The sequence below is a fragment of the Trachemys scripta genome, chromosome 3 (genome assembly GCF_013100865.1).
Source record: "Trachemys scripta elegans isolate TJP31775 chromosome 3, CAS_Tse_1.0, whole genome shotgun sequence".
NCBI classification, from domain to species: Eukaryota; Metazoa; Chordata; order Testudines; family Emydidae; genus Trachemys; species Trachemys scripta.
In genome coordinates this window covers 9,647,164-9,660,769 of record NC_048300.1, presented here as the reverse complement: position 1 = coordinate 9,660,769, position 13,606 = coordinate 9,647,164, and the positions used below count along the sequence as shown (strand labels likewise).

General features: G+C 46.1%; 1 protein-coding gene across 1 annotated transcript in view; it reads left to right on the top strand.

The window, feature by feature from the left end:
- HAO1 (hydroxyacid oxidase 1) overlaps window positions 1–13,606 on the top strand; it is a 54,151-nt gene that overhangs the window by 25,905 nt on the left and 14,640 nt on the right. Inside the window, exons 3-4 of the mRNA XM_034764103.1 lie at window positions 7,863–8,118; window positions 13,227–13,402. Of these exons, the coding sequence (XP_034619994.1) occupies window positions 7,863–8,118; window positions 13,227–13,402 (432 nt within the window). The remainder of the gene's footprint in view (window positions 1–7,862; window positions 8,119–13,226; window positions 13,403–13,606) is intronic.

The following is a 13,606-nucleotide window of genomic DNA, read 5'->3' as shown; positions in this document are numbered from 1 at the left end:
TCTGGGCTGTGTGTCTCTAGCTCAGCCTAACCCTATGGAATTACACACCGAGTGCTCTCTGTATCTCAGAGACCAGGCAATAATTGTACATGAAAGAGGACCAGCCAGTACCTTTAAATTGTCGTCATGTGAAATAATGAACGGGGCTATAAAATCTGGGATAACGAGGTAAAAGACCAGCACTGTGTGGGAAAGGTGCATGCGTAAACTATACATTTAGCTACATCTCCCATGCTAGAAGCAGACCAATGCCAGTGTCTGTTCCTTATTAAGGGGCAACTTTGAGTCTGGCTCTATTCCTATTGGAGGATTGAGTTCTACATGAAAAAAGTGGTTCGAGGCACTGCACGCAGGGTCTGCTGGGGTGAATTGCAACACAGCTCACCACAGTGTCCAAGGACTCGATCGATCGTAGCCCTTCGATTAAGACTAGCCTTCATCGCTCGTTAGCCTTCAGCCTGAATCAGAAACTCTGTAAGAGCAAGTTGCTTTGATGAAGATTTATACCATGTTTAAAGATGCATTGCTTCCATCCTGGGAGATTTATTAGCTAGTTAATGGTTTTTGAGATCTCTCTATAGTTATACAGATATGTTCCACATGATGGAGCTCTAATACCTTTAATAGATAGTCGTGCTCTTAGAAATGGCTGGTCAGCTGATCTTTTTGGCCTTTGTTACAATGATAGGACATTGCTGAGAAAACTGAGACCCATAATGCTTTTAAATGCAACCACGGTAACTCCGTGTTATGGCTGAAATTTAAAATGCACAAAATTCAGGACATTCCATAACTGATTACCACAGAAACCAGGACCTACGCGCTTTTAAGGCATATATTAACTGGCATATACAGTACAGTGATACAAACTACTGTCTGCAAGGGTTGAGTTGTGGTTGTGGCAGTCTGATATACCTTCATTTTGGAATGTCCTGGCTTTGGTGTACCTAAAATTTCGAGCTTAACAGATGATCTGACATTTAACTGTCTTGAGTTTTAAATCAGAAAAGGAAAAAGCATGATACTTGCTGCATTAAGTGCTTTGAGATCCAGTGATGAAAAGTGCCATATAAAAGCTAGTTATTAGCGGATTGTATGCTCAAAAAAGCCTCTATCCCCGTGGAAGCCTGAGCGGTATCCCCTCCAAAAGAGATCGCCAGTTGGTGTAAATCAACATGGCTTCGATGGAGCTACAGTGATTTTTACACCAGGTGAGGACCTGGGCTGGTCTCTTGGAAAATACAACACTCTGTAACCTTGCATTCCCTGTAAGATATACAGAAAAAATAGATTTCATATTCCTCTCCTATTGTGAGAACGTACTTTTCCAGCAGGAGAATGGCTGTTGTGAGGGGTCTCAGGAACCACTCACCTGCATGGGGCTCTTGGCTGGAAGAAGGATGCCCTTTAGTTCCTTGGAGAAGCTGTTGCCTGGGGACTAAGGATGCCCTGATTTGATCTCAGTGAGGAATGGGGGAGGGGTGGTGGTCAGGTTGCAGGCACAGTAAGTCCAGCTTCGAGACGTAGCAACTCTCGATCTCGTATCTACTTTGGATAGCTGGCCACCATTCAGCAGGCACACCGTCATCAAGGATTGGACCCCAAGAGACAGTACGATGCTGACTTTTCCAACACAACAGGTTGTATGGTTTGTAGAATGAGCAGTCTTTCCCCACCTCTTTATTTTTCAAAAGCATGTTTACTGCGTCTGATTTGCTCAGTGAGTTCCACTATACAGAGCATCAGCCTGAGATGGGGAATAAGTCATCTCCCAGTGATTCTGATTACTGCTAGCTAATGAACCTTTCCTCACCCCATTGGCTCAGCTGGACAGGCATGTGAGGAGGGGGCGAGCCAAGGTTCCATCCATGTTATCTCTTTCTGCCCACCTGCATGAGGTGTCGTTGAGCCAGTCATGCAGCATTTCTTTTTCTCCCCCTGCATCTGCAGCAGGAATATGGGAATGCTGTGCACAGGCGGCAAGTTGCTTATACTTACTTAGGCTCCTTGGAAGGTCACTTATGGCCAGGCCATAATCTGGCACTTAAACAAACCAGCTAGAAATCAAGGTCAAAGTTTTCCCCCTGCACTCTCCTATTTCGTAGGGAAGGAGGGGAGGTGTATTCCTTCAGCATCTGTAGAGAGAACAGATCTTATACTGTTTTTGTGTGTGACTTCTCCTACGTACTTCCAGTCTACTGCAACTGGCAGATCTGGGTGCCGCATTCCCCTTTAGGTCACTGGCTTCTCAGCTGTACTTCTGGAAAATCTCAATGGAGTCATTTCATTTGTTTAACAAACAATGTCAACGCTGGCAAAAATGGCTGGTCTGAGCTAATCAGAGCTCCGGCAGCAAACAGAACCATGGGAGAGGCTGACGCAGTCCGTGGCCTTCACGGTGCACATTTGTGGAAATGCTCCGGAATGACAACTCTGAATTTTTTAGATCAACAGAAATCATTTTGTACTTCGTCATTGCATATTTTCCCCACTCCATAATGACTTCCTGCACAGATGACAAAATTCATTTAGTCAACAAAATTATTTTAGGCACAGCTGGCACAGAGTGTTTTGTTGAGCAAGTCATTGCAGGGACCTTCTTGGCCAACTGTGTTTCATCAAGCAAATAACTTTAGGCACTTCAAACAATTTTATTTCTTAGAAAATACAACTTGGAAAACATGGTTGTTTCTCTCCAAAAATTACTGCCAAGTTTTAAGGGCATCATGTTGAACCAACATAATGCATTATCCCGTGAGCTAGAGATGATATATTTAGTGATGGATTTGGGTCAGACTGGCAATTCAGGTTGTCATTTCCAAAGGGTCCCCCAAGCCCAGAAATGATGGGAGAATCTCCCTGTGAGAAACAAAGAAAATTTAGTCAACCTCCCAAGAAACATACAAGGCAATGAACAACCTGAGTCACAATATGTAAGCCAAACCCCAGAGAACCTTAAACATGCTTCCCCAAGGGGTCTGAACGTAGAAGTCCTGACCTACCTTTCTTGCCTCTACGGTTAAATGGGATTGGGATCCCAGCTAGATCCTGTCTAGGTGAGAGGAGGAAACTGTGGAGGTGGGCTGCTAGTATGGAAAGAGTTAAGAAACACTGTGTTACCTCTCGCCACACTCCTTGGTGGGGTTTTGGCCCCCTTCTTGGTTGATCTGGACTCATTAAGCTTTAATCTGTCCCTTTATCCCATTTTTAAAATTGAATTCCCCAGCAGAATCACAGTTGATTATTATTTATCATTTATGTTATGGTAGTGTCCCGAGGCCTCTCATGGCCTTCAACTGGATCAGAGCCCCTTTGTGCTAGGCACAAACATACAGGGCTCTGCCCTACAGAATTTACAGTCTGAAATTTACAGTCTGAACTTGAAATGACCTTGATGCATGCCTAACTTTAGGCAATTTGAGTAGCCATTTTGCCTTTAATGGGAGAAATCAACATGTATCTAGTTAAGGACATGTGTCAACCACAGTAGGATTGAGGCCTAAAAGACAAGAGGTAAAAGGTAAATGAAAAACAAGAGTGGGTGGGCAGGCTAGCAAAATTAATCTGATGTGTAAGCTCTGTCCAAATGTCTCTTGCTAATACAAGAGTGTCCAAAGTGGGTGTGGATCCAGGAGTAGTTTGCGTAACTAAGCAAATAAAAGCACATTCTGAAATTTAAGGATAAAATATGGTTGCTGTAGTAGCTAATTTCTTCTCTCATAACACTATTGCTAAAATAAAATACTAGAATGGGGTGCATATTTCCAGCAACAGCTAGATTATCAAACCTGACGGGACCATTGCAACCATCTGGTCTGACCAGTTGACACAGGCCAATATGCATGTGCGATGGGGTGTACAAGCCCCACATTGGGGAGGTGAAGGTTAAAGAGCAGCTTTGGGTCCAGAAAGCCCCTCCCAGCCACCCCTGCTGGCCATGCTCACAGTGGAGGCAGCTCAGCTCAGTCAGGGCAGATGGAGCAGGGGAGCCATTGTGTGGTGCAGGATTCTACTGAGAAGCCATAAAGGCCCCACACGGCTGGGCCCAGGCCTCACTGCCAAGGTGCCCCAGGCCTTTGATGATGACGAGAAACAGTGGCACAACCTGGTTCTGTATAGACTTCAGAAAGGCCAATACGATATCATGCTTTGATGCCTACCCAATGCCCCGGGTGGATGAGCTATTAAAGAGACAAGGGAGCACCAAGTACATCTCCATGCTGGACTTAACAAAAGGTTATTGGCAAACGCTGCTGATGAGGGCATCCTGGGAGAAGATAACCTTCCTAACACCTTTTGGCCTCTATCAATTCATGACGATGCCCTTCGGCCTGCACGGAGAGGCTACAATCTTTCAGCGACTAATGGACTAGGTGCTGTGACCCCACAACCAGTACGTGGCTGCCTGTTTTGATGACATAGTCATTTATAGTAGCAGATGGGAGGACCACCTGCATCACATCACCGCGGTCGTCCAAGCTCTCGAGAATGCAGGGCTTACCACAAACTTGGACAAGTGCTGCTTGGGGCAGAGAGAAGTGACATACCTTGGGTACACAGTGAGGCGGGGCTGACTACACCTCCTTTTGGATAAAGTCCAGGCACTGACTGATTGCCCAGCCCTTGCAAACAAAAAGCAGATTCAGTGTTTCATCAGCCTGATTGGCTATTATAGACGTTTTGTGCCTAGGTTTGCCACAATAACCGCCCCTCTTATGAACCTCATAAAGAGGACCCCACCCAGGAAGGTGCAATGGACGGAGCCATGTGACAGAGACTTCTAGACTTTGAAGGACCAGCTAATCCAGGGGCCGGTTCTCTTTTACCTTGATTTTTCCAAGTCATTTATCCTACAGACAGATGCATCAGTGGTGGGCCTTGGGGCCATGTTGTCCCAAGAAGCAGACAGCGAAGAACACCTGGCATTATATTTGAGTATGAAACTATTCTTCCAAGGGACAAACTCCAAGGTGCTCCACTGCCTCGGAAAGGCACAAGCAAACATTGATTTTTTTCTCTCTGGATGGGGGAGAAGAGCAGGAGAAAGATCCACCACTGGGTCCTAGCTTGAAGGGGATGCTGTGTGATATAAGCTCCACACCAGGGTGGAAAGGGTTAAGGAGCAGCTCTGGGCCCAGAAAGCCCTGCCTAAGCACCCCTTCTCGGCCTGGTCACAGTGGAGGCTGAGATCCAGGCCTTTCAATCATGGAGGTACTGCCTGGTGCGGACACCAAGCCCCTCCCTCAACAGCATGCTACATCATCATTAAGATTAAGATCAGTGGAGTTATTCTCATGGCCATTCAGATCGCATTAGCCTGGAATTCATCTAACAGTCTGTTCTCCATTATCCAGACAGTAACTCCCAGGAAAGTTAATAGTGCTTATGAGGCCACATAACTTTTAAGGAGCTGATTCTTCCATTACTGGATCATTTCACTATTGTTAACAAAAATGGTTTAAGTATCTGAAGTTATTTTAGAACAGCCACAAGCATCATAGTTTTTTTGGAAGGCTAAAAAATATTGTTTTCAAATGTTTTAAAAGGTCCAAGATATTTAAAGTGTAGATCAGCTAAAATGGGAACTTAGAATCCGAACAACTTTGAATTTGTGTGTGTGTGTGGTTTGACACTACAGATCCAAAATGGATGCCTATAGTTTTGATTTTGGATTTGGCCCATAATAACAGGCAACCTAAACAAGCATGTCTTTGGTGACCCCCAGTGCAAGGGATGGAGAGGAGGATCTAGAGGCACATTCGGTAGCACAGTGATGGGTGGCGCAGCCTTACTACATCTGAATAGAAAAGAGCTGGAGAAACAAGCCCAGGAATAGGGATGGTTTGCACCATCTGGCTTCTGCGTTATGCACCTGATGGCATGGGAAGAATGATGATGATTTGGTCAATTTCAAATATGAGAGGAATCAAGCCAGATACCTAACTGTTAAAATGATTCTCATCTAATCATGTGACAGAAATGTACCAGGTATCGGGGGGTAGCCGTGTTAGTCTGTATCTACAAAAACAATGAGTCTGGTGGCACCTTAAAGACTAACAGATTTATTTGGGCATAAGCTTTCGTGGGTAAAAACTTCATCCCCACTTCTGAGGTTTTTACCCACGAAAGCTTATGCCCAAATAAATCTGTTAGTCTTTAAGGTGCCACCAGACTCCTTGTTGTTTTTGTAGAAAGGTACCAGGTTACTTACATGTTCAACCAAATCAACTTGATTTCTAAATATTTTCAAAGAACTGCTTTGTGAACCACCTGTCATTTAGACCGGGAATTATTCAGCACGTAATTTTGGGCAATGGATCCATTGGCAGAAGTCATTCTACGGTTGCTGCTAATTTGTGAAACAAATAAGAGGCAAAGTTTTTCAAATAAATGATTTGCAATTTACAATTTTCTGGGTAGGCCAGGGAGTGAAAATGTTCTCTATCGTTTCTCTCACTAGTACAGTGTAAACCAGTGGTTCTCAAACATTTGTATGGAGACCCCTTTCACGTAGCAAGGCTCTGTGTGCGACCTCCCTTTTAAATTAAATATGCAAAGAAGTTGTTTTTAACACCATTATAAATGCTGGAGGCAAAGTGGAGTTTGGGGTGGAGGTGCACAACTCGCGACCCCCCATGGAATAACCTCGTGACCCCCTGAAGGGTCCTAACCCCCAGTTTGAGAACCCCTGGTGTAAATGCAAGAGATCCATCTGTTGTTGTTCACTTTATACAGTTGTCCTTCTACTGAGTTAAGCAAAAGGAGAATATAAATAAAAACAAACGCTTAGAAGAGTCTGATGCATCATAAACGCCTGTCTGATAGCTATATTTATCCTGCTTCATGGATTCTGTAATTTACGCGTCCCTCTGTCTGTGCTTCATGGAGTAGCAAAACTTGCAAGATAGAAGCCCAAAGCGTGCTTGTTTCACTGATTGAAGGCTGCCCAGTGGTTGTGGGAGGGTGTAACCAATTTGTTTGAATAAACTGTTCATAAGATTCCACTTTGAGAGATTTGTAATCCTTATTTAATCAAACGTCGTCATAAAGACCACTGTTTAGGGCCTGGAAAGTATGGAGATGAGGTTTGTAGACAGAGGCCCATTTACATGAAAAATATGCATGCTGTGGTGCACCCAGAAAAAAGCAGGCTTTCTCTGATATTTTAGAGCTTTACTGTGTGTTTCCCTCTGTTTTACATTGTGATAGATTGCCCTGTTAGAGTCTCAAAATATGATTGTGCGAGGTTAGTTAGTTTGTCAGGCACCCTGGGGTGGAATTCCCCTCTGTGCAGAGAGCTAGCACACAGCCTGGGCACCACTGACCCCTATGTGGAGCTTTTAAATGATGCATAACTCTATCGCTAACTTTCTGCACAGGCGGGATTTTTCACCCACAAGATATTTAAGTTCTAGGAGGAAAAATCTCAAGAGGCACTGCAGTCCAATAGACAGGGAACTAGATTGGGAGGCAGGAGACCTAGGTTGTATTCCCAGCTCTGCCACTGACCTGCTGTTTGACCTTGGGCAAGTCACCTCTCTTTTACCTCCCACCCTTTGTGTGCCCACTATTCAGGGTATATTTTCACTGCGGGGAAAAAAAGACGTGTTCTTAGCCCAAGTGAGCTAATTTGGGGGACAACCGCAGTGAAGACACGGCAACTCTGCTTTTAACTTGGGTTAGCCGCTTTGAGTCCAATGCCAGACTTCCCTACCGGCTTTAACTTGAGCTGCTAACCTGAATTGGAAGCAAAGCTGCCGTGTCTTCACTGCTGTTTTAACCCGGTGACTCCTGCCACGTAGCCAGCTCTAAAGGGGTCCCACTTATGAAGAACGGGCACAAATCTAACTTCTGCTTCTCAGCTTGCAGGTCGCTGGGGACAGGGATGATGCTCAGCTCCTGGGCCACCTCCACCATCGAAGAAGTTGCCCAGGCGGCTCCTGATGGCCTTCACTGGCTTCAGCTTTATATCTACAAGGACCGGGAGGTCACCAGGTCACTCGTGCAGCATGCTGAGAGAGCAGGCTACAAAGGAATCTTTGTGACGGTGGACACGCCGCTCCTTGGCAAGCGCTTTGATGACGTACGCAACAAATTCCAGCTCCCCCCGCACCTCAGGTACTTACCAGCCTGCTGCTCCGGAAAGTCCATGTTCCGTTAGGACATACACACCTGTTGCTGCTGCTCCTGCAATGTTATGTGTGGTTTTGGGTTGTTCCCTTCGGGGGCGGGGAGGGGAGGAGGAGGTTCTTCCAGGTTAAGTGCCTCACATTTTCCTTTATGACTCAGGAGCTGAGCAAACTTCCTTTGTCATGCTCTCACCCCTGCCACCTCTAGGAGTGTACTTGAGACCAACACTGAGATAAACAGTCTTGAGTGTCAGTGGGAGCATTAAAAGCAGTGGGGAAGGGGGAAGGGGAACACCTCCTGATTAAAAACAAACAAATACAAGTACATAAAAGGTTGTTACGAGGAGGAGGGAGAAAAATTGTTCTTCTTAACCTCTGAGGATCGGACAAGAAGCAATGGGCTTAAATTGCAGCAAGGGCGGTTTAGGTTGGACATTAGGAAACACTTCCTAACTGTCAGGGTAGTTAAGCACTGGAATAAATTGCCTAGGGAGGTTGTGGAATCTCCATCATTGGGGATTTTTAAGAGCAGGGTGGACAAACACCTGTCGGGGATGGTCTAGATAATCCTTAGTCCTGCCATGAGTGCCGGGGCCTGGACTAGATGACCTCTTGAGGTCCCTTCCAGTCCTATGATTCTATGAAATCTGGATCTTTAGTGTAATGAGTTGGACTGGAGAAAGGATCCAGTTGCAGGAGGCACCTTGTTCAGCGTGCCACCAGGGGATTTGAGGAATCCACGCTGAGTCAGGATTGCTGGCTCTCAGCACATAACACGAGTCACTCAGCGCTCATACCCAAGATCTGTTTCCTACAACTCTTCCTGTCTGCTGCGTCACTTACTGCTAATGAAGCAAGTCTTACCTGTGAGCCTCTGCGCGGGCAGACTGGGTAGAACGTTTCTGAAACAGTTTTGCCCAAGTTGTGGAATTACCTTGTTGACAATTTGCTTTTTCACTGAATTAACCCTGTAAAACCTTCTAACACCAGGGAATTATTTTAAACACTGAAATAGTGTAATTCAAATGAAAAACACAAAAAGACATCCATGTAGCTTTTTGTTTCAGAGCCATAGGTGAAATTCTCCAGTATGATGCTTTTGTCAAGTGATCTGATAACTTTTTCTTGGCTTCAGACTTTCAACAAAGTTTCTGAGTAACAACAAGGTGCCATTGTGCACAGAAATGTATGTAAGACAACATTCATTCAAGCGTTGATCTGCATTTCAGAGTCCAAGAAAAACAACAGTTATTGCTATAATCGGCTCCGTGGTTCTGTTTTTTCCTATCCACCCCACAAACCAAGTGCTAAAAAGCTGGATCTTACTTGGAGAGGGGAGGGAGGACGCAGACTGTTCCCTTCTCGTTTTCTTCTAATGCTACGATTAGAGCAGCACAATGAAAGCCTAAAACCAGGTGAAATTCAGCTAGTTTCAGGTACGAACAGAGAAGTGAAACCAGCCGGTTTCTTGTGAAAATTGCTTGGTTCCTAGAGCTGTTCACTGAAATTCAAAATGAAACTTCCTGCCATCAGAGAATGGGCCCAGTTTCTGAAAAGGCAGAGTTGTTTGGTAGAGAGGGCATTGGAGTGGGCCACAGAAGAGCTTGGTACTATTCCTGGCTTTGTCACTGGGTGACTTGGGTAAGTCTCTTGTCTATTAAGACAATGAGCTCTTTGGAGCAGCGCCTGTCTCTTACTAGGTGTATGTACAGCACCTAGCACCACTTAGCATCTCTGGGTGTTACCACAATACAGATAACAACAGTATACTTTCTGGTATGGAGTGTCATGGATTTCTTTTTTGTGTTTCGGAAGGAAACTAGAATCAACTGATTTGATGTCATGCTTGTTGGACAAATGAAATGATGAATCGTCACAACCCTTTGCAAGGCTTAAGGACTGCGAACCCTCCTATACCCATATGCAAGGCATAGAGCTTAACAAAGCCCAGTGTGATCCTCCCAGCCTGTTTTGGAATGCTAAACTGTACAATAGTGTTCAGCCACTAGGTGGCACCCTGTGCTATAGGCAGGAGTGCTTTAAAGGATGGTTATGAAAGACACACCTCTGGTGTATCTCTCAGTGAAAGAAGCTCTGTAGCCGGCCCATATCTGGTATAAGAATCTGACCTGCTGTTCATAGCCCTGCAACCTACTGTGTACAAGAAGTACATGACACGCTTCTTTTCATCTTACTCCAAAAACAGTGGAACCTTCATTTGCTCAAACTTTCCAAAAATATTCACCTTCAGGCAGTGACCGTGCAAGGAAAATTTCAGTCCAAAAGATCTGCAGTGTTGTTGTAGCCATGCTGGTCCCAGGATACTACAGAGACGAGTTGGGTGAGGCGTTATCTTTTATTGGACCTACTTCTGGAGAGGGGAGGAGTTAGTCCAATAAAAAAAATTTACCTCAGTCCCAAAGGTAAACATTTCAGAAAGTTACGTACAACTGTAAGAAGGGGTGTTTGAATGGAAACTGTTAAGCAACCTTGATTGTTAGCAATTGCTGCCACTCCCACTCCCACTATAATCCTAATGAGGCCTTTGTGAGCTCATCTGATGAGCCAGACTATGAAGATTGCACTGGGGAAAATCCCCTTGATATCTCTCTTGCTTCAAACTAACTCTTGAAATGTAAGTGGGTTAACTAAAGACTGGTCTACACCTAAAACTTAGGCTATGTCTACACTTCAGACCTTACAGTGGCACAGCTGTACCGCTGTAAGGTCTCCCTCTATGCCTATGGGAGAGAGCTGTCCCCCAGCATAATTAAACCACCCCCAATGAGCGGTGGTAGCTATGTCGGCAGGACAGCGCCTCCCGCCGACATAGCACTGTCCACACAGCGGGTTTTGTTGGCGAAACTTATGTTGGTCAGGGGGTGTTTTTTTCACGCCCCTGACCGACATAAGTGCTAATGTAGACAAAGCCTTAGGCCGGCCTAGCTGTGTCCCTCAGAGCTGTGAGATTTAATGCCCTGGGCAACATACTTAGGATGACCGAACCCCCACTGTATAAGGAGTAGGTTGAGGGGAGAAGTCTTCCATTGACTTAGCTATCGCCTCGGAGAAGTGGATTGCCTACACTGATGGAAAAAAACCTTTCCGTTGAGGTAGGAAGCGTTTACACTACAGTGCTACAGCGGCACAGGGGCAGTGTAGACATGGCCTCATTGTCTACACTACAGTGATGTAGCTACAGCTGTGCTGCTGTAGTGCTTGTAGCATGGACATACTCTTAGAGATACCTGTGGGCCAGATCCACTGGGTGAAATCCTGGTTGCATTGAAGTCAACAGGTGTTATGCCATTGACTTCAATGAGATCAGGATATCACTCATTGTGATTAATGGGTTTTGGATTAGGCCCTAAAGGAGCAGCTCTTGTCCAGCAGAATGGAGCATCTATGTATTTTAGGTACTTATATGGGCCCCGTTACCATAGTATCTGAACTCATCACAACCTTTACTGTATTTATCCTCACAACATTCCTGTGGGAGGCAGGGCTGTGGTGTCATCCCCATTGTACAGATGGGGAACTGAGGCACAGAGAGACTTGGTGACTTGTCCAAGGTCACACAAGAAGCCTGAGGCAGAGAAGGGACTTGAATCCACTGTCCTAACCACTGGGCCATCCTTCCTCTTCATAGGTTCCATTCCTGACCCTAACACCGACTTGCTGTTGGACTGGGGCCTGATCTTACTTCCCTTAAAAGCAAGGGGAGTGTTGCTATTGACTGCAATGATAGTAGCATGAGACACATGACTGGCCGACTTTTTTTGTTGTTGATATTGAATACTACCCTAAATGCGAGGATATGTGCCTTTGCTAACTGTGTGTGATGGGGTGTATCAGTCCCTGAGGCCCCCTGCTGGAGGCCTCTCAGTCCTACCATGCCCCATCCTAGAAAAGGAGCAGCAGAGGTGACTCCTTTAGGCTTCCTAGAGCAGCAGCATGGAAGCAGCCAATTAGAGGCTGCAGGGGTAGCCAATCACAGCCCATCAGGCTACTATAAAAAGGAGCTGCTGGACAGATCAGACCAATTACTGGCTGGATCCTGAGGAGCAAAGAAAGTGCTCCTGGCTGGTTGCAGCAGTTCCAGGACTGGACAGAGCACAGCCAGCAGGGACCTGGGGAGCAAGGAAGGTGCTCCTGCTGACTGCAGTGACTCAGCAAGACTTCATTCCTGAGCTAAGGGTGAAGGTACAGGTGAAGGGACCATGGGGAAGTGGCCCAGGGAACATTTGCCACAGAGTTAAAAGGGATGCAGCAGGTGGCTACTATTTATAGGGTCCCTGGGTTGCGACTCAGAGTAGTGCGTGAGCCCAGCAGGTACCCCTCCGCCAGCCACAGGCAGAGTGGCCAAAGCCCCAAAGAAGGGGAATTTACACAGGCCCCAGGGAGCGGGCTGAAGACCCCAAAGAGGGTCAGCATTTGTGGACTTTGATAACCCCCCAGAAGGGGACTGAACTAGTGCTTTAGCTGAAGAGCTGGGGCCAGTGAGCCTTGCTACTGAGTGAAGTGTCTCTAGGGAGGGAGTCCTGGGGGCACTGCTCTATAACAGAGCAGGGAGTATTGAAAGCTAGCCCAGAAGCGGCTGAGAGACAGTTGAGAACCGAGCCCGGAGGTAGGGCTAAAGAGACCAGTTGAGGGTACTGGGATAGGCCCTGTTGGACTGATTAAGGACTGAGCCCAGGGACAGGGCTAGCGATAGAGACATAGCTAATGGCACCGTGAGAGGCCCTGTTGGACTGTGTACCCCAGAAGGGGTTGGCTTGTGTTACACACCCACAGACGGTGTGTGACTCGGCCGGAGGGCTGAGTCGCTGAAAACCTGCTTGAGAAGTTAACAGCCTAAAGGGGTCACCACAAGTGACGCAGCTAGAGAGAGAGAGTGCAGGCACACACCCGCCCGATAGGAGGCGCTCACGGGAGGTGACCGGCCCCATCGCACTGTGCAATATGAGCCCCCGATCTTGCCATAAGATGTGTACCAGCGAAGGGATCCGCTGGCATGGAACTCATTGCAGGGTGAATGCGGGTTTTTAAATATTTCTTTTTTCAGTGTAATTTTCTTTTGTCTCTGTGTAACGTTAGAATGAAAAATTTCAACACCGACACTTTGGCATTTTCCTCCGAGAAAGGCTACGGTGAAAATAGTGGACTGGCTGTTTATGTAGCCCAAGCGATTGATCCGTCCATCAAGTGGGAGGATATTAAATGGCTCAGAGGACTAACATCTCTGCCGATCGTCGCTAAAGGAATTCTCCGAGGTTTGTAGCAGTGAAGGTTCAGCAACAGGCTTTCATAAGGCTACCTTTATTTAAATCAGCTACTGATCGTAATAAACACTTTTACGTTGCTTTATTGGCACAGATTTTTCTGTAGGATTAAAGGCAAAAATTTGTTCATAGAATAGACATAGGGAGCGCATGATTCTCCTTTATCTTTTAAAAAATCTTCTTCTAACATAGGCC